The 18829-nt window shown below is 46.9% G+C and overlaps 2 protein-coding genes across 2 annotated transcripts; both read right to left on the reverse strand.

Moving 5' to 3' along the window:
• Positions 1–9044, reverse strand: LOC116428402 (adenylate cyclase type 10). Its single transcript, XM_076372801.1, has 30 exons — positions 8859–9044; positions 8395–8671; positions 7917–8051; positions 7548–7759; positions 7261–7489; positions 6928–7013; positions 6724–6860; positions 5989–6092; positions 5661–5770; positions 5423–5541; positions 5222–5361; positions 5144–5184; positions 4913–5056; positions 4637–4843; positions 4300–4574; positions 3678–3986; positions 3500–3637; positions 3294–3446; positions 2834–3044; positions 2541–2739; positions 2298–2471; positions 2013–2220; positions 1716–1980; positions 1407–1657; positions 1223–1343; positions 982–1165; positions 844–925; positions 601–697; positions 250–531; positions 1–191 (listed from the first exon to the last, which is right to left on the reverse strand). Exons 1-30 carry the CDS (start codon positions 9042–9044, stop codon positions 39–41), a joined length of 5229 nt encoding a protein of 1742 aa, XP_076228916.1. The 3' UTR covers positions 1–38.
• A 336-nt stretch (positions 9045–9380) lies between these two features.
• Hb (hunchback) lies at positions 9381–18829 on the reverse strand. The gene is made up of 4 exons (XM_031980029.2): positions 18498–18829; positions 15052–15206; positions 14057–14415; positions 9381–13758 (listed from the first exon to the last, which is right to left on the reverse strand). The coding sequence occupies exons 2-4, from the start codon at positions 15187–15189 to the stop codon at positions 11772–11774; spliced, it is 2484 nt and encodes an 827-aa protein (XP_031835889.1). The 5' UTR covers positions 15190–15206; positions 18498–18829; the 3' UTR covers positions 9381–11771.

The following is an 18829-nucleotide window of genomic DNA, read 5'->3' on the forward strand; positions in this document are numbered from 1 at the left end:
TGTTTTAAAATTCTTCGTGGATAACCACGAATGATTGTTCAAACAGCGTAATGCGGTATTGGAAGAGGGTACATAATAGTGGACCAAGTTTCCGTCTCAAATCCTTGGATCTCCTGCCAGCAGATCCCGTTCGCAGTTCCCAGATACTCCACCCAATAATGCGCCATGTTGTTGTAGTTCTCCTTCCAAGTCTGCAACGCGGAGACATCGATGCAAAGAAGAATACAGATAATCCCTTCGACGTCCTACCCTTCTGTTCTGCTCTATCCAGGCTTCCAGCATCACGTTCCCCTGTCGCTGCGACCATCTCTTTGCTTTCTGCAAGTGCGCCTGAGACGCTGACTTCCTGCCGCGCACGTGGAACATGTGCGCCTGCAGCAAGCGTAAAAATGGCGTGACGAAAGCAGCTCGACCTTGCAGCCTCTTAAGCGCCCCGATCAACTTATTCGCGTTGCGCAGTCTGTCTATCAGATCGCTCGACTTCTTGATGCTTATTCGGCGAACCAGTATCAGCAAATAACACTCGAGACCCTGTAGAAAATAAATAAATTCACAAACATATTCTAAGAGGATCGAACAACCGACAATCGCTCGACCAACCTTCACGCAATTATAAATCTGCGAGAACTTATCAGCCTGGATATCCTTCACGTAGGTTTCAACGTGCAACACCAGTTCGTCAGAGATCGGCACCGCCCTGCAAATGAACACAGTTAACCAAACCGACGAACAAAAGCGCATTTAACCCCTTGCACTCGAGAGGTGACTCTCACCACCTAATTTCAAAAAAGTGTTCAAATATTTCTAGTGAAAATCTTCCGAGTGCAAAGGGTTAACACTCACATTCTCAACTGCCAGATGAACAGACAGGTGACCAGCCGCGTCAAGCTCTGCGGATCTCGTGACACGCGAGTACTCTGTTCAGCTAATCAACACATCACTGTATTAACAGATTAAGATTCTCAGTAATAAATACCCTACCTGTGATACTCGAGTAGTAGCTATAGCACGTTTCATAAGACTCCAAGAACATCCCAGCGTCGAGTAGCAGCTCCATACACAGCGCGTAGTACCAGGTGATCGCGGATCGATCCACGTCCTCCTCCGACAGACAGTACAGCTCCCTCAGCAGGTCAACCGCAGAGTGCAGCCGCTTTATCCACACCTGAAACCGTGCCGTGTTACAGCAAAGTCAAAGGACAACTGGAAGGTAAACTGTCACCATAGCTTCTATCAACGTGGGCAGCACAGCTATCTTCAACCTGTTATAGCGAAGACAGCCGCAAATCTTCAGCAGATTGATCCCAGTGTCCACGTACTCTTTGAGTTCACCGTTCAGCAGCCTTTCATTCGGGAATTCGTTATTAGAAATAAATTCTGTTGATTAACCCTTCGAAGCGTGTCACCTGTTCTCCAGGAACACGCGGTACACGTTCGCCAGCGTGGCCGCCTCCTCCGCGGAGTTCCAGCTGGTTTTCTCCTCCACGGCGTGCATCATCGGCTTCTCCAGTGACCTGACGTAGCTGTAATCATCGCGGAAGGTCTGCACCGCGGTCAGATAGACCTGGCCCTTCTCCAGGAAGCCTCCAATCGTCTGGAAAGCGGCGTCGAAGCTCTTGATCATCGTTCGCTTCGCGATTTTCGGTCCACCGTCCATCTAAAAATATTCATTCCTCCGTCATTCCGTCAATGACTAAGTAATTCCATCCTCGCACCATCAACGCCATCGACAGACGTTGCAGATAGATCGCCAGTTCCAATTTCTTCGCAGCTGCCTGGCCGCTAGCTCGGTTCAACAGGTAATTCGGCAGGCCCTGCAACTTGTAGCGCAGTTTCTCCATGATCAGGCTGTAGCACGCTAATTTGTTGCTCAAACGAGGACCGTTTCGAAGAACTACCGCCTCTTTGTAGAACTTCTTCGCCTGCGCGTAGTTTCCGGTGGCAATGTAGGCGTCGCCTGAGAATTTAATGATTGAAGATCAAAATGTTTGATGAATATTAAAGGAGAAGGTTTCCGGAGTGTTTTACCTATCAGAAGCAGCGTGACGCCTTTGCAGCTGATTTCGTCAGTGACATTCACGATCAGCTGCTCGTTAGCCTTCGTAACGCCGATTTTTGTGGTGATGTCCGCGAGGAACTTCGTCGCGAAGATCGGTTGTCCAGTGGATATTAAACCGGCGCTGTACTCCTGCATGAACTTCGTCAGCTTCTCGACGTCCACTGGGAATTTCATTCAATTTCGTTTATTCTGGAAGCTCGGTGCTATGGGTACTCGGTGTTACAGTTGGATATGGTACCGATGTTCTGAATATGGTAATGCAACTGGCTGAAGAAGTAGTCGATCTTGTCGATGCACCGGCAGTTGCGATTGTCCAAGTGGCTCAGCTGTTTCAGACGACTTTCCCAGGGAATGCCGAACTTCTTCGCGCCATTGGACGGTCTGCGTTCGACCACATTCACCGTGACCTCTTCTAAAATGATCAGTGGTTTCAATTAAGAGGTAGGAATGGAAATGTTCTGGATGAACGTCGAATCTTTACCTTCATCCTCGTCGTCGTCGAAACCGGGTAAAATGGAGATTCTGCGGATGCTCAGACTTTCTCGCCTTCTTTCCGTGTCGCTCGTCTCGTTCGCGAGCACTAAGATGTTCCGCTTCGAGTTTCCTCTGTCCATCAATCTACTGTATGTTCTTCTTCGCCTGATTGTTGATATGCTCGTCGTCGAAGGCACCTTCTCGACCTTGTAGGGAAAACTCAGAGTTCAGAAACTGTTTGAAAGGAAGAAAAAGTGAATTGACAGTGGGAAAAAGTAAAAATTGAAGCGTTGTTGGTACTCCAGGTTGTCGTTCCTCGTCCTTCGAAAAAATCGCGAGGAAGCTGCCGCCGCCGCAGGTGCTGCACCTACGAGCGTCCCTCTCCAAGATGGCTGCCGCTTTCAAATGGTACTCTCTCCTCTCGTGCAAAGGCAGAATGTTATACAAGAGCTTGCGGTAGGAGGCAATAGTGAATTCCAAGTGTTGACAGTGCGCGTACGACGGCAAGGTCCTAGGAGCAAAGATTCCTGCAACCGTAACTGCCGACAGACCTTCGCTGACTGTTTCAAGGTGTCAATCCTTCGCACTCGAGAGTCAACAGTCACACTTGGTCTGACACAGTAAAATTATAAACAACCGAGCAATTCGACCTGTTCCTAGTTTTCCTTAATAATAGAATAATTATACGACACGTCTAGCGAGAAACTTTCGAGTGCAAAGGTGAACACCAAAATCCACTGTGAACGACTGCATGACTAACGAGGCGGTTGACAGCTGCAAGTGACCAAGTGGTGCAGGTTGCTGAAAGTCTTGCGCCTCTTGAACAAGAACAGCATCGACTCGTCGACGTGGAACTGTTTCCTTTGGGTCATCGCGCACTCCATGATCCTCAGCCTTATCATCTCTGCCACAGCTGCAAAACGCAAGATATTTCGTAAAGATTCGACAACTTCGAGTGATTCTTACTTTCCTTTCGACGTGTACAACGGCGCAGCGTTGATCATTAAGTTCCCTATCATGTTCCGAGCGAAGATCCTGCCCAAAGTTGCTGCGCACTTGACGAAATCCTGCTCGTAAGAGTTCATTCTGTTGTATATGTCGATTCTCAGACCTGAAACGAATAGATCATCGAAATATGGATCACGCGCAGCATCGAGGTAGATGATAGTCACCTATAACATCGCGATTCGTCTCGACGAAGCCTCTCATGACCCCGGAAGGCACGCAGACGTTCGCGGTACTCATCTGCGACCAGTGCAATGGCGGCGCCAGTTCTTCCGGAGTCAAATTAGAAGGCACCTTAGTTACCAGGGAACAATCTGGGAAAACGAGATCTTTGATCCTCGGGTCCATAGGCGTGATGTTGACGAAATCCAGAGCTCGGATCTGCAGAGTGGACGTCAGGAACGCTTCGCACCAGGCGAACGAGCTCTTGCCACGCTTCCGGAGCACTCTGCAATGATTAATTAACTGTTTACACTACGAAGACGTCACAACCACTGATTTGACACAACATATTTAACACTAAAACTACCAGAGGGGTTAAATGACCCATGCCTGATGTCTTCTTTTTGCAATTATTAGAAAGGTACAAATGTTTCTCTGAGAAATTATTAAAGAAATTCATTCAGCACTACGCAAATTGAATTGTAAATCAATCAAAGTCTATATCTCGTCAGATGATCTTGAGTATTTCTAATGAAAAACTTTCGAGTGCAAAGGGTTAACATCCGATCACGAATCGGTTGAAGTATCGAAAGTCGTACTTGTCGAGTTCCTTAGGGATCGCCAGAACGTTCAAGAATTGACAGGCGAACGCCGTTATGTACTGAGGATCCAATTCCACCAACGACCGGTTCATCAGCCGCTTGTCTTGGCAAATGGCAAGCTGAACCTGGGACAAATGATCCCAGGAGACCGGTTCCAGCAGCGTCATCGCTATGATCACGTTGTCGTTCTCCATTGACGCGGAGAGGAACTTCCAGGACAAGACGTCCATGTTCTGAACGTCGTCGAGTAAGATACAAATATGTTTCCCACACTGGAACAGAATCGAAACTGATTAAAATTCCAGGGTCGAATTTATAACAACATTATATCTACCTTCTTGAAGATCGTTTTGAAGATCTCCGTGGTTCTCGTGTGACGTTCCCAATCGGTACTCTTGCAGTACTCCTCCGACAGAGGAAACTGAACCTTCATCATGGCGTTCAGGTAGCATAGATCGTTATACTGTACGAAATCGGATAGTTTACTCGATACAATCCTCTCGCGTTCTTCTATCGTCGTGCAATCGGTTGCATCGAAGAGCTACATACGAATGATTCGAATCTTAACGAGTTCTCCGAGTAAGGAGAATTTCTTTAGCTTTCTAATTACTTGCAGAAGCAGGTGGTACACCACAGAGAACTCTTTCTCCACGAAAGATTCCAACAGAGGAAGCTTGAGAAGAGTTAACTGCCGATTTTGCCCGATCGTCACGAACGCGTCGAGCAGCCTCGACTTTCCCGACCTCTCAGCGCCCTAAATCATCAATACTAAAGTTCATCGAAGAAATGTGTTGACGATAATTAACCTCTTGCACTCGAGAGGTCTCTCGTTGAGTTTCACAAAATGTCGTCTTTGTCTCATCAGGAAATGTGAAAATATTTCTAATGAAAATCTTTCGAGTGCAAAGGGTTAACAGACTGACCTCGACGAGTATTCCAGAATAATTCTTCCCTGCGACTCCAATCTCGTCTAAGATGTCCTTGAATAATTCCAAGTCTCTCGATCGGCCGAGAATAGGGTAGACGTAATCGATGCCTGATAGATATTCCTCGGATAAACTGCAAGAAAACAGTGGTTTGCGACGCGAAAAATATTTGGATTGAATATTCTTACAAGTACGTGTCCAGGATCTCGTAAACGTGAGCCTTGCCGAATCCTTTGAGCATCTTCATGCCTCGCGAGCGGAACCTGTCCGTCTTCATGGAACTGTACAGGACAGTGTCGTAATCGCAGGACATCTGTAAGATAATTTATTTTTTGGAGTCGATGAATTCAATGTTAATCCCCTTCTTAACCCTTTGCGGAGAAACCCTATTCGTGAGAAATGAATCATAGGGCAAAAGGTTAATAAAGTTACAACCTTGCCGAACGATATCGACATCAAGGAAGTAGCCTTGTCCACCGGCACGCCGAAAACCATGTACTCTCTTCTAGCGGGGTGGCCGATCACTCCGCAAAACGCCATTCCTAAGTAACGGGTGTTCGAATTGAGTCGCTCTTAAATTCACAAACGAAATACTGAAGAAATTAATGTCTTGGCTACTGGAATAATTAAAATTAAAAGATAGAAACGACGTAATTACCAGTTGAAACGCCGATGGACACCGTTTTTACGCCGCCGACGCGTTTCGTCTCGTTAAAAATCTCCGGCACAGATGAAACTCCATTGTTCGCGGGATTCTCACCTCCGGTTTCCTCGTACCCCTTTAATCCGAACACGACGTTGAACAGAATGTCCCTGGTGTAGGTGTTCATCAGGTTCACGCAGCCCGAGTATTTGTTCACTATGCTTATGGAAGCATCATTCGTAAAGTGTCCATTGATCTCGAGACAGGTCGCTAAATACTTAACCCTTTGCACTCGAGAGGTGACTCTCAGTGATCCGATGCAACAAACTATGAAGTTGAATATTTAATATTTCAAATTAAAATTTGCATTGCTACGTGAAATATTTCAATGAAACACCTCTGTTGCTTAATTTATCTATGGATTATCGTTCAATTAATTTCAAAGTAATATTTATTGCTGAATTCTTAAAATCTCGAGTCTCAGGCGTTACTGCAAGTCAATTTCTTAACTCAGCTATCCTGTGGCTCAAAAGTAAAGAGAGGCAAGAAGATTCGGGCGCACGCTCCACCTCAATTTGCGGTTGAGTCAGTAATAAAGATGTGCCGAAAGTAATTCCGCCATTACTTTCGGGCGGAGCGCCGCGAGTGGACGTCGCCCTTTGTCCCTCTTCACTTTTAAGCCACCGACCGGTTGGGTTCACGTCAGTACCTCTATAGAAACTCCAAGACTGCAGCTGTTGAAACTGTAATCGATTTACAATTCACTTTGTATGCGACAGAGTGATAAAAATAATGAAACGATCATTAGTAAAAGTGCCGTTTATAATTCCGTTTGAGAACCAATGGAAGTACTTCAATAAAACGGTGAACAGCTCGTCGATCAACGAAATCAATTCGTAGACTGAACACCTGCTTGGTACCACGTTCACAGACATCACGGTGACACGTCTGACTTCGGTCAGGTGTTCCAACGGCACGTCCGCTCTTATCTGCGAACGAAATATCGTGAACAGTTCGATCGTTTCGCGATAAATAAATGAATTAATTATCGAATACCTGGTTCAACACTGGCTTCGATATGTACGTCTCCAAGTCGATGCCCAGTCGTTGCTTCAGCACCTCGATCATCGAGACTCTGGCCACTGCTGATGTTCATTAATGTTTCAATGCAACAACTTCTCGTTAATGTCGTCTATCGTTCAAAAATAGTTCGCTATTCCTTCGTTACAATTAAAATAACCGGTTAATGCTAGGTTCACAAACATCTATTCCAGAATTTACTTTATTACTCCTAGAAAACTGAACGTTCATTCAGGTAGCTCTCGGAAGTTAGAGTTTCAAACGGAAGCATATGAAATATTTTTGAACGGAAGGGTGTAGAAGGCGAACCTTGAACAGCGCCGATCGGCAGTATGGAGAGCCTAGATTTCGACCGATCGGAGATAAGCGAGAACTTCTCCGATTCCTCGTCCAAGTCGCTAACTCCAGAACTCGCTTCTTCCGGCTGCGATACGCGTTTACTCTCAGAAGTCAGGCTCCGTTCGAAAACATCTTGAACCGGTCGTTTCCTCGCAACCGTGGTAACCGATCCCACAGGTAATCCCAAGACTCGAATAATCTGTGGGAAACCCCGTCGTTAAAAGATCCTGTGGACACCGGTGTTCGTGAAACTATACTTTCACGTTGCTCGAGTCTTTGATCACGTATTCGTATTGGCTGGGCGCACAGTGTTCCCACGCGCTGGACGACAACACCAGATCACCGGGTAGACATATCCTTCTGGCGAACTTCAGATCCTCGATCGGCGAACCGCTGATCACGAAATCTCTCGCTTTGTCGTGGCCGATCACCGAAAACGTCATTTCCCCCGCTGAAATCACCACGTCGACTGCAAAGAAAGGAACACGGAGTCATAAAGTGACGAGGCAATAAAGCGATTAACTAGCGAGGCAATAAAAAATGGGACAATGTCAACAACAATGTCTCTATCTCTCCGAGCTCGCCGATTTTGTCTGTTTCTCTTGCTCTGGAAGAAATTAACTTACCCTTTGGGATCAGCAACTTGTTCTTCACCGAGGCGACCACTTGCTGGATCTTTTGGGCGTAGATGATCACGTTGTACACCATGCTAGAGAAGAAATCGTCTTTGCCGATCTTCCACAGTACCAGCAGTCCGTCTCCTAAATCGGAGAGTACCGTTTCAGCTTGTTAACACTTTGTACGATTTTTCGAAGGCTGTGGCTGAATATTGTAGGAACTGTTCAAATTCACGACCGTTCCGTTTTAAATAATTTAGTGTCTAATATATGAACACACATATACGAGTAATACATATAAGTGACCAGGGTCCAGGCCTATCAGCGCCTAATTACGGCCCTTACTGACGGTGGTAGCGTAGCAATGGCCGCACGGCGCTAAAGCCTCATTCTTTCTGCGGAGGTTTTTATATCTACATATTCAGACAACTCTCCTCTACTTTTTACGACAAATTTGAACTGCCTATCGTTTCTCTATCGTACTCACGAGAGAACTTCATCACATCTCCTCGAGTGTAATAGACTTCCTCGATGATGATGCCGATGTAAGTGTTCAGCATGTCCATCAGCGCGTAGCTGCCGCCGTTCTCGGCGTTCGCGAATTTCTCGTACAGGTTGAAAATCCGCGAGACGTCGACCAACGCGAGCACGGCGTTGAACTTCCGGAAGTTCTTGCGGGAGATGTCCGTTTCGTAGATCAGTTCGTCGGGGACGAACGTCGCGAGGATTCGAATGCGTTTGTCGCTTCGGTGTGTGATCAGTACCTGATCGTACGTGCACAGAAGTCATGAAAGCGGGGGCAATTTTAATGAAAGATCAAAGCGAAACAAAGAAGAATTAAATGTTTAGGTGAAAAAATAAAGAATTCATCGCTGAAAGAATTAGTATCGTGTCAAGCTTTATGACGACATGTATACTCGTCAAACACAGTTAACTGGTTAATGAACTAACCTCTCTTAAACCGATGCTCTCGTTCTTGAAAATTGGACCGATCAGATCCGGGGTCCACGCAAGCTCCTTCTCTTCTATGGTGTACACGTCCGAGACTCCTACGCGAATCCCGACTTTCATCGACGCAGGATTCTGCGGCCGATTCTGACAAGACGGCTCGCGATTCGCGCTAACCGCGAGATTCATTTGGAAATGAATTAATTCGTTGCACGCGAGTGACGAGAGTAAGGACGTTTAGGAAAGTCCTAACGTTTCATTTGTTTCGATCGCGATCTTCGTAGCCATGGAGTTGTAACTTTCGAGGTGCATTGAAAACACTTTGCTGCCAAGTGAACGCTCGTCGAAACTCTATGTCGAAACGGTTGTCTTAACGAAGTAGAAATTGAACAGCGAAAATTCTCTATAAGTTCTTTGTATTCGCGGTCAAAGTGTTAATTTGGTTAATTGATTTGGATGAGAGGGAAATGATGGAGGACACGTTATATAGCTTTAGAATTTATTTATTCATTCATTGTGTAATTATATATGTATTGATGTCTAGACGACCTATATTCGAATAGAAAAATTAATAGTTAAATGCTTATCACGCTACTTAAACTGAACTATATAATATTAGGAATTAATACTGTATGGCACATAGAATTATCGGAGACAAAAATATCGTATTACGCCTCGTCATTTATGTATTGCATATACACTATAAAGAAAAAAAAAACAAAAAAGAAACGAAACGTCAAGTTTACCACTTGACCATCTAATATTGCAAATATAAACGACCAAATCGTTGAACCTAACGTAAACAAAATTGTCATAGCTTCTTCTTTTAATTCCCACGAAAGAAAAGAGTCAAAGAATATACTCGAAAATATTAAAAAAAAAAAAAAGAACAGAAGTTAAACGAACTGTATATACGTATTTTTTGTGACTTTTTATAAGTTTTTTCTTATATAATCTTATCTCTACGCCAGACTTTCATATTTCAATGAAACGCCAAGCAGAAACCACAGTTTTCAAAACATCGGCTCGATCCTTTTTAGAAATCAGATATAAACAGTGCGTCGCGTTCCAACCCCTTCAGACCTCGTACGTTGCATCGTACATCGCGTTTTACCTTAATCTTTGTCAAAATGTATTTTATGCGAAATGCGCGTCGTTATCAACGATACATCGAACAGCCGTGCCTCGATGTCGAGTCAATGGACAGAGTCTTCCGCGGAAATCGAGTCTGAAGGGGTTGAAACCACAATGAAAGCTATGAGACGATATGACCAGTAAGATTCGCGGTGAATTTTCACCTAGTTGACGAACGAAGCAGCTGAAATCGTACATCGCGAGTAAAACGAGGCGAACGTCAACTTTAAAAGGAGAAAAACGCGAGCACTTCGGGGAACGGTGGCGACTTTCAACGGTGCCGACTCATCGTCGAATAGAGTTCAGTAAAAACTAAGGAAAGTAAGAGTAAGAAAAACAGTGCTTCATTCGAGTTCGCACGTTGAAAATCGACTCGAGGACACCCCGCTTGTGCTCGTTTCCATTAGCATCTCTGCTTCGTTCGTCGATAACCGTCTCACGCGCGGATCTTCGATTGCACATAGAAATCATCGGTAACCGTAAGGTATCTCACTATAAAATTCTGACTAGAACCGAGAGATATTTCACTTTCCATTCGAAATCCACGTGGACTCCGAGACCAGAGTTTCTGGTCTGTTCTTCCGATTACAATCGGCAATTATCAACTGTGATTACAATCTGTGATCATCATCGATTACATTCAACTGTCATTCTATCTCTTATTATCTCACACGATGCCTTACCTATAGGGACTCTTGCTATCTCAATTTATAAATACCTATTTCTAATTATCACGTTCTCCACTTAGAACTATCACGTTCCCTATCTGTAATTATCATGTTCTCCATTTCTAAATATCACCTCCCCAATTTCTAACTATCAGGGCTATCGTATCGAACTATCACGTCCTTCATCTTTCGTTTATCACAAAGCTCGGCGTACTGACGTTAATCCATGCAGCTAACATCTCGGTGAAAAAATAAAAATCTCACGTTTATCCCGTAAACATGGCCCCGGGGCTGAGAAACAACGTCCCGCTGACTGTCTCTCTTTCTCCCTACTATGCTTGTAGGGAATATCGTGTAAAACAGTACAAAAATACCAAGTCGAGCGAGTTATTTTACTCAGCCCGTGAATCTATCGGAAGCTTCCGCTTCGTTCGATCGAATATACTTCGTTCGTATCAAAATCTACCATGTGACTCGATGTGCGCAGCATCGATTCTTATGTACAGCTAAGTATCAATTTTTACAAGTGTCCGAGGTATTTCAGATACTTTCCTCAGGTACACGATAAAGCTAATAGGAACTTCTACCGGAACAAAGCCTCATCTGAGAACAGCGAGTATCTTAAAATAATATCTCTGGAATACTGATATCCCTCAACTCTGTCGCCACATCTATCCTTCAACTAGACAGCCTAAAACCTGAGAGTAATACCTTGACTCGGAAGTCGTCGGAATTTCAACGTGAACTCTGAACACATGAATCCTCCGAGAATCTTCATCCTAACATTCAGCTCAACCGCGTTACATCTTGGAAACAGTGGTCTAGTTAACACACGTTGCACGCATCAAAATCCATCGTATTCGTAAACGAGACCTATACGAACAGTTAATCATTCAGTGCAACCGACTCGCATCTAACCAGGAATCGGTGAATAAAATAATTTAGTACGCGGACATTTTCGCGTTGCCTAGGAAGATTCGTTGTGCTCGACTGGTGTGAGAAGTATGCATATTGTAATTAGTAATTACAAACGCTGCATACTATAATAATCATAACATATTACAATATGTTAACTGACTACTTATAATAAATAATAACGGAATAAATAATTACATTACGAGTGATTGGCTGTCGCGACGTGCACGAAGAAGTGCAAGCTGTTCTCGCACGGCTCCTCGCACACTTTGCACGTGAAGGGATCCTCGTCTCCGTGGTAGCCCATGTGAACGGAGAACATCACAGAGTCTCCAAAAACGATTTCACAGAATGGGCAGTGGAACTCGATGCCGCCGGAGCCGAGTGCGTTTCCTTGACTAGCGCCAACGCTTTTCAGAGGCGAGGTGTTTCCCTGCATTCGTTTCTGTATTCTCGACTGCTGACTCCGTTGCATTTGCTGCGGCTGTCGCGGACACTCGAGGAATCCTGAATCGTTCAAGCACTGCTCCTCGTCGTCGGTGTCCTTCTGGAACACTCTGCGATCGAGCTTCACGGCTTTGCCCTTACGTCTGCTGGTCCCCTTCCCCTTCGACGACTTCGCGGCCGACTTCTTCTGTATATTGTTGTGTGTACTCGTCCTGCTGAGGTCAAGAGGGAACTCCTCGTCCTGATCGAGGAACGCAGGTTCCGACATTCCGTTCGGCTGGGGGTCGAAGGGGGACCTGTTGGACCTGACTACCAAGTCCTCCGGGAAGTCTTGCACGTCCATGTCGTCGTCCGTGTCTCCTGCGTAGTCCATCGACGACGGACGGTTGTACCGGTGCATGCGCATCTCCTCGACGAAGCTCTGTGCGGAGGCGAGCTGCGCCATAGCCAGCAGCTGGGAGTACGGCAGGATCATCATGGGCTGGTTCTGGAGCACCACGTTGAACGCGTTCGATGATCTTGCCGGGTATCCGTTCGATGGACCGGCGACGGGGTACGCGTTCGAGGGTCCCGGTACGGGACTGAACGCGTGGGACGGTCCCGGGACGGGGTTGAACGCGTTCGAAGGTCCCGCGGGACTGAACCCGTTCGATGGGCCGGCGACGGGATACGCGTTCGAAGGGCCTGGTACAGGACTGAACGTGTTGGACGATCCGGCGACGGGATGATACGCGTTCGACGGTCCCGCCGCGGGGCTGAACGCGTTGGACGATCCGGCGACAGGATGATGATAACCGTTCGAGGGTCCCGCTACAGGACTGAACGCGTTGGAGGGTCCTGCGACAGGATGGTACGCGTTCGAAGGCCCCGCGGGGCTGAACGCGTTGGACGGCCCTGCGATCGGGTGGAATCCGTTCGAATGTTCGGTCACCGGACTGAAGTTAGAGGGACCAGGTGCGTCCAAGGAATTCGATGGGCCGGGTCTCAGACTCAGACTGTTGAAACTGTTCAGAGGACTGCCGGCTCCGTTGAACATGTTCATGGAGTTGATCGGCGACAGCGAGGGGGACGAGACCGAGTGCGGCGGAGACGAGAGGTTGCGGCCATGTTTGTTCCGCCGCGGAGTCCTCGGGGGCCTCGGACTCCGCTGCTTCGGACCCCGCCGCGTCCCGTACACGTCGATGATCGGCAACGGGTTCGGCGAACCGTCCGCGTTCAACACCATCGCCGGATGGTGCACGTACTTGCGCAGGTGAAGCTTCAGCGAGTGGCAGTACTTCGTGGCGTACGAGCAGTCCGCGCAGCCATACTGGTAGACGTTGGAATGGGACTTCTTGTGGCTGTTCAACATCGACTTGTTCACGCAAGTGTACTCGCACTTGTCGCACTGGAACGGCTTTGAACCGAAATGGTTGCGAAGGTGGTACTCCAAGTGGTGCTTGTACTCCGTCACGAAAGGGCACTTCTGGCAGGTCAGTACTTTGCCTTCTTTGATGTGCGTGCGCGTGTGATTCCAGAATTCCAGCTTCGTCACCGCTATGTAGGGGCACTGCTTGCACTTGAACCTCTTCACTTTGCCCTGGTTGTTGATACGGGGCATCACCATTCCCGGCTCGTGCATGTCGTCAAACTGTATGCTCTCGTCCAGCGGGGCCACCTGCTCGAAGATCGACTTCACGAACTTCTGAGCGCCGGACTTTGTCGGGCAGTGTGTCACCAGGTGCTCCGTGAACACCAATCTGTGAGAGGGAATTATTGCTATTATAAATCGTACTCGCTTCTCGCGAGTGACAACGATACGACGCTATGAATTAACCTATTGCGGAATGTCGATAGTTTGAGATGAAGTTTTAGTATTTGGAAGACTAAGTCAATGATTCAATTAGTCAAACAGCTAGAGATCAGCGCGTAGTCTGTTCGTCGATTAATTGAGAGATCGATATAATTTTAGCTTCGTCTGCTGAAGGGTTCGTATTTTTCGAAGAACTTTCATCCGCGAAAGGTTGAAGATTGATGGAGATTGATTAAACAATTCACCTGCTCGTCGAGATGAAGGCGCAGATGGGACACTGCAGTTCTTCCTGGTTGTTCTGGATGGTTCTGCTGGTTCCCGGTGCCGCGGGGGGTGGGTTCGCCTGTTGTGTCTGTTGTTGCTCCGCCGCCGAATCCCGTTGCATAAACCCGAGTGGCGAACTACTATGCAACGTCCCCCCAGAATTGTAATCATATGGATTCGGCGGCGTGCTGTTAGAATCCTGCGAAGACGAGCTTCGAGGAGACAAACTGCTGCTGCGGCCAGATGCTGAAAGTCCACTCAACGGCGAGACGGAGTTGCTGGTGTAGTGGTCGGGTGACACTCCCGAATCATTGTTTCCATCGTCCATTGGCTCCTGCGACTGTAAAGTTGAAGGAAACTTAGAATTCACGCTTGCGACTCGGCGGAATGTCTATTGTTCCACGACACATCGATGGTACAACACTAATCGCAGGAATTAACCCTTTGCACTCGGGTGGTGACTCTCAGTCTTCAGATTCGACACATGAAAACCATAAAATCTGATATTTAACGCTTTGACTACCAAGTAATACCAAGCAATTTTCTTAATAAAGCAGAAACTAAAAAGTCAAAATTCTTCGTAACGACTACTCTACTGTCTTTCTTATCTCACATATCCAACAGAATTCGGTTCATTCGAATGTTTAATTTTATGTAAAAAACGTTAAACATCTCTAGCGAGAAACTTTCCAGTGCAAAGGGTTAATAACAAAGCGTTCCTCCGGAGAGACAGCGAGCGGAAGTTTCCCGAGTCGCTGGAACCGAACGGAACGCGACATTTTGTCGATGAAGGAAGGGGATGGACGAGGGTGAGATCCCACTCGCGGGGAGATGAAAAGAAAAAACGAGGAGACAGCGGGAGCGCGCGAGGGTGACCGAGGGTGAGGTGCAAACGGAGCGAGAGGGTGAATAAGTTCAACGAGAGGGAGACGGCGGACGCGGATTCGATCGGAGGGGGGTTCGAGCGATTACTCACCGCGATTCCATCGGCGATAGCCCAAGCGGGCGTGGCTCTCCGCATGCGGCGGGAACGTCCCATCATCTCTTCGTCGGCGGACCGCTTGGTACGGCGCGTCGAGAGAGAGTTCGAGGTATTACTGCACTTTCCTGGCATTTTCGATCTTGGTTTCTCTGTAATAAAAAGCACAATTGTTATCCAACGATCCGTTGCAATTCCGAAGATTGTTTTTTAACGCTAGAACTACCGTACCAGTCAAAATGGTTTCGATTTTTTTGTTTAATCATTGATACCTTCGAATTGAATATTCGAAATGATTTGAAAAAATTTTGAATTGTGTATTAATCGTATTAAATGCTCGATAGTTCTAGTGTTAACATCGACAAGCACTATCCGAGGATCAACTGCAATTCGCGAGACTAATTAATTTTAAACAGACGCGAGACCATTGGCGAACTGGGTCCTTTAACCCTTTAACGCAGATGCTTTGAAATGCAGTCTTCAACGGATGAAGTTAAATTAAATATCTTAATTAATAGGGAACAAGGAAACTGCGCTCTCTAGCTGTAGAGTAATTAAATCATTTCTCTGCGTCTTCCAAATATAAACGCTTCATCCCTCCGAATGCTTGACGTTCGGCAGTAAAGGGTTGAGTCGTCCTCCATTCGTTTGTAACGAACAACAACCGTTAGCCGAACGGGTAATAAAACGTGCCTGCGACTCGCAAACGCCATTGAGGCCAGATGGGGAAAGCTCGAGGGTGACGGGTTGCAAAAATTTGAATAGCGCGAGCGGACAGGTGAAAAACTGCCGCGGCACAGTAGGGGCGGAAAGGGTTTCGGCGTTTTACGGCGTTTGTGCGAATTTCCACGCAAGAAAGGTACGACTCCGACAAACAGGCCCCGAGTTTCCCCGCCCCAACCCCCGTGTACCGTGTCCCGCAGGCAACGTACTACATTCTCGAGTGAATTCCCGGTAAAATCATTCGACAATGTTTGCCTACTACGCCCGACGTCCTTTCGCCTTGAACGCCCTACAAGAACAAATCGTTTCAGCGTGTTAGAATGGCCCGGCCAATTTATTCGAGCGCGGTAACGAATAGTGGGAATTGTTTCGCGCGACGCCATTCACGCGAACACGCTTCCATTCTGTATCGTTCGCACGGAAGATCGATTTTCGGTTGGACTCGTCGCTCTTCCATTACTGGATTGTAATTAAATAAGTAATATATAAGTTTAAGTAAATAAGTTTCTTCATCACTAATGATGTTTCGAATTTTCGACACTAGAACTGCCGAAGGATTTCTTTTTGCGATTATTAACAGCAAATGTTTCTCTGGAGTTACAAGGGGAATTGATTTGGCAATACGCAAATTGAATTGCAAATCAATTGAAAAAAGGTTTCGGTGGTTCTAGTGTTAACATATTACTCGGGTAATCTTTGATAATCTTTGAAATGTTACTATTTTTGACGTCCATCCCTCGAAGACAATGAAAATTCGCGAAGAAACGCGTTCTTTTAATCGTGCGATTTTTACAGCAAGACGAACGACGAGACCGGAGACCTCAAACCAATAACGACCACACGAAATTTATGGTGTACGGGTCCGGAGGACACCTCGGGATTGTTTCCGCGATTTACCGGTCGAGGTAAAACGACGGTTCCCGGGTTGAAGGGAAAAGGGTCTCTGCTCATTTATTCAAGTAGAGCACACGGTTTTAAAGGCCGTCGGCCGGCGACCGGGTTGGGAGATTCCGCTTTTGACTTCTCGGCGAAACCTCTTTGTCCGTTTACCCCGTGAGACGGCGGTCGTAAATAAAATTTCGAAGCAACTACGTCTGTTCCCGTCTGTGCCACGAGCGAGCCGGCGAATTGGTCCGAAAACAAACAACCCTTGTAAGAAACGAGGCGTCCCGCGCGGACGCCCCGAAAACTCGATTACCCCATAACCGCGAGCAAATCTGCTCGCCATATTTCTCGAGAGCTTTCTCTTTTTCCTTTCCCATCGATCACCCGACCCGTTCGACCCCTAAAAACTCGCGGCACGACCGCTTCCTCCCGTTATAACGCGAACGCGCGCTGGACGATCGCAAGCGCGCGGCACAGAAACGCTGCCGATCGTGCTTTATCCGGCGAAACTTCGAGTTTCGAGAACGGTGTCGCGAAATTCTTTCGATAGACGCGGCGACGAGCGATCCGGGAACCTCGCATTCCATAGTAAGGACGTTTACGAGTCGATTAAAGCATGCCTCCTTCTCTCGTCTCCGGCTGAACAAGGAGAAAAAAGACTTCAGCAAAGGTCAAAGCGAAGCCAGTCTTTCGAAATTCCAAGCACGATCACAACAACAGTAAATAGAAAAGTGGCGGGGCGAGGGGAGGAAACAGGCGGAAACAGTACCGAGAATCGCTGGTTCCGCGAACGCTCTGGAAAAAGCGAAAATGCGACTTGGGACGTGAAAAATCGCAGGGTCGTCGGGCTGGGCTGACTCGAGTCGACCGGAATTCGTATAAAAAACTGCGGGTTTGTCAACGATACCAATGTTACGATAAAAAATTGAAAAAACTCTTCCGAATCGATATTTTACCGATACTGCTTCGATTGTCTTAGATCGACAGCCTGTCCACGCTTCGATCCCACGTAATTTCTCGCAGCGATGAACTCGAGACTCGGCTGGGAATCGGCGAAGTCTTCGGCTCGTTACAACGCGTAAAAAAATTTGAAAACGGGTGCGAGCCACGGCGTGCGTCGTTCGCCAGGGCCACGTGCCGGCCGACGCAATGGCGAACGCGATATCGTCGTCCGCCGATCGCGAAACGCGAACCACCGAACACAGTTTCACGCGAGTCGACGAATCCACGGCGCGTTGCTCGTTTTCTCGTCACGGACATATTGAATTTCCTCGATGTTTGTTTCCCGGCGCGTTAACGCCGATACCTGGTCGACACTTTCCGAAACACGCGAAACTAAACATGGGCCGATACCGAGCACGTCTCTCGTCGGAGCTCGATGATTCTTGGGAACGCGTTCTCCCCGAAAACACGACTTTGTCGTTGCGAATAATCGCGTGTTGCCCTCGTCGACGCTACGCCGCCGCGTTCGCTGTTATTTTAACGGGCCGACAAATGAACGGCGCAAAAAAATGCACGATGCGAGAAAAATCGTCCCAGCCGATGGAACACGAGAACGCGCACGGTCGACGGGAAATGTATCTGGATCCCGCGTAAATCGCGGAGTTAGATTCGCGATTTATCGTAGAGATTCACCGTAGAAATTTTATCAAATAGATTAACACTAGAACTACCGAGCAGATCAGATTCCAAATGATTCGTCGCGATTATTGAAAGAACGTATACTATACTTCTGAATAATTCAATCGATAGATATACCAATTATCTTTAATATCCAAATTCGACGATCTAATCGCTCGGTGGTTCCAGTGCAAGATAAAAAGACAAGTACAAACCTGAAATTCTTTGTCCTCGGATTTCTCCAGCCACGAACGATGCCACGGTCCTCACAGCTGATCGTAGGTCTGGACGATTACCACACACAGGACACTGATACTTAAAGTCTGTTCATTGGCTACCGGATAATCAACTGGGTGGGTTGATTACACTATTGAATCACTGTTGCTAGGTTCTCTTACTAAAAAACCGAACCGAACGAAATCGAATGAAACTGAACTCAAGTAAATGTAACCCGACTGAACTCAACGAACTCAACGAAACCGAACTAAACTCAACTAAAACAGTAAAAAGATCGTTGATGCTTCGACCGTCACACTCGGGTGAATGC

The sequence above is a fragment of the Nomia melanderi genome, chromosome 12 (genome assembly GCF_051020985.1).
Source record: "Nomia melanderi isolate GNS246 chromosome 12, iyNomMela1, whole genome shotgun sequence".
Lineage (NCBI taxonomy): Eukaryota > Metazoa > Arthropoda > Insecta > Hymenoptera > Halictidae > Nomia > Nomia melanderi.

Excerpts from the sequence above, each read along its gene's own strand:
- LOC116428402 (XM_076372801.1), bottom strand. The coding sequence starts at position 9,044 with ATGAATCTCGCGGTTAGCGCGAATCGCGAGCCGTCTTGTCAGAATCGG. Across the intron at positions 5,542-5,660 it reads CGATATCGTTCGGCAAGGTT|ATGTCCTGCGATTACGACAC; the intron begins GTAACTTTATTA and ends ATTATCTTACAG. Across the intron at positions 5,362-5,422 it reads GTTTACGAGATCCTGGACAC|TTTATCCGAGGAATATCTAT; the intron begins GTACTTGTAAGA and ends GTTTTCTTGCAG.
- Hb (XM_031980029.2), bottom strand. The coding sequence starts at position 15,189 with ATGCCAGGAAAGTGCAGTAATACCTCGAACTCTCTCTCGACGCGCCGT. Across the intron at positions 14,416-15,051 it reads CTATCGCCGATGGAATCGCG|TCGCAGGAGCCAATGGACGA; the intron begins GTGAGTAATCGC and ends TCAACTTTACAG. Across the intron at positions 13,759-14,056 it reads GCCTTCATCTCGACGAGCAG|ATTGGTGTTCACGGAGCACC; the intron begins GTGAATTGTTTA and ends TCCCTCTCACAG.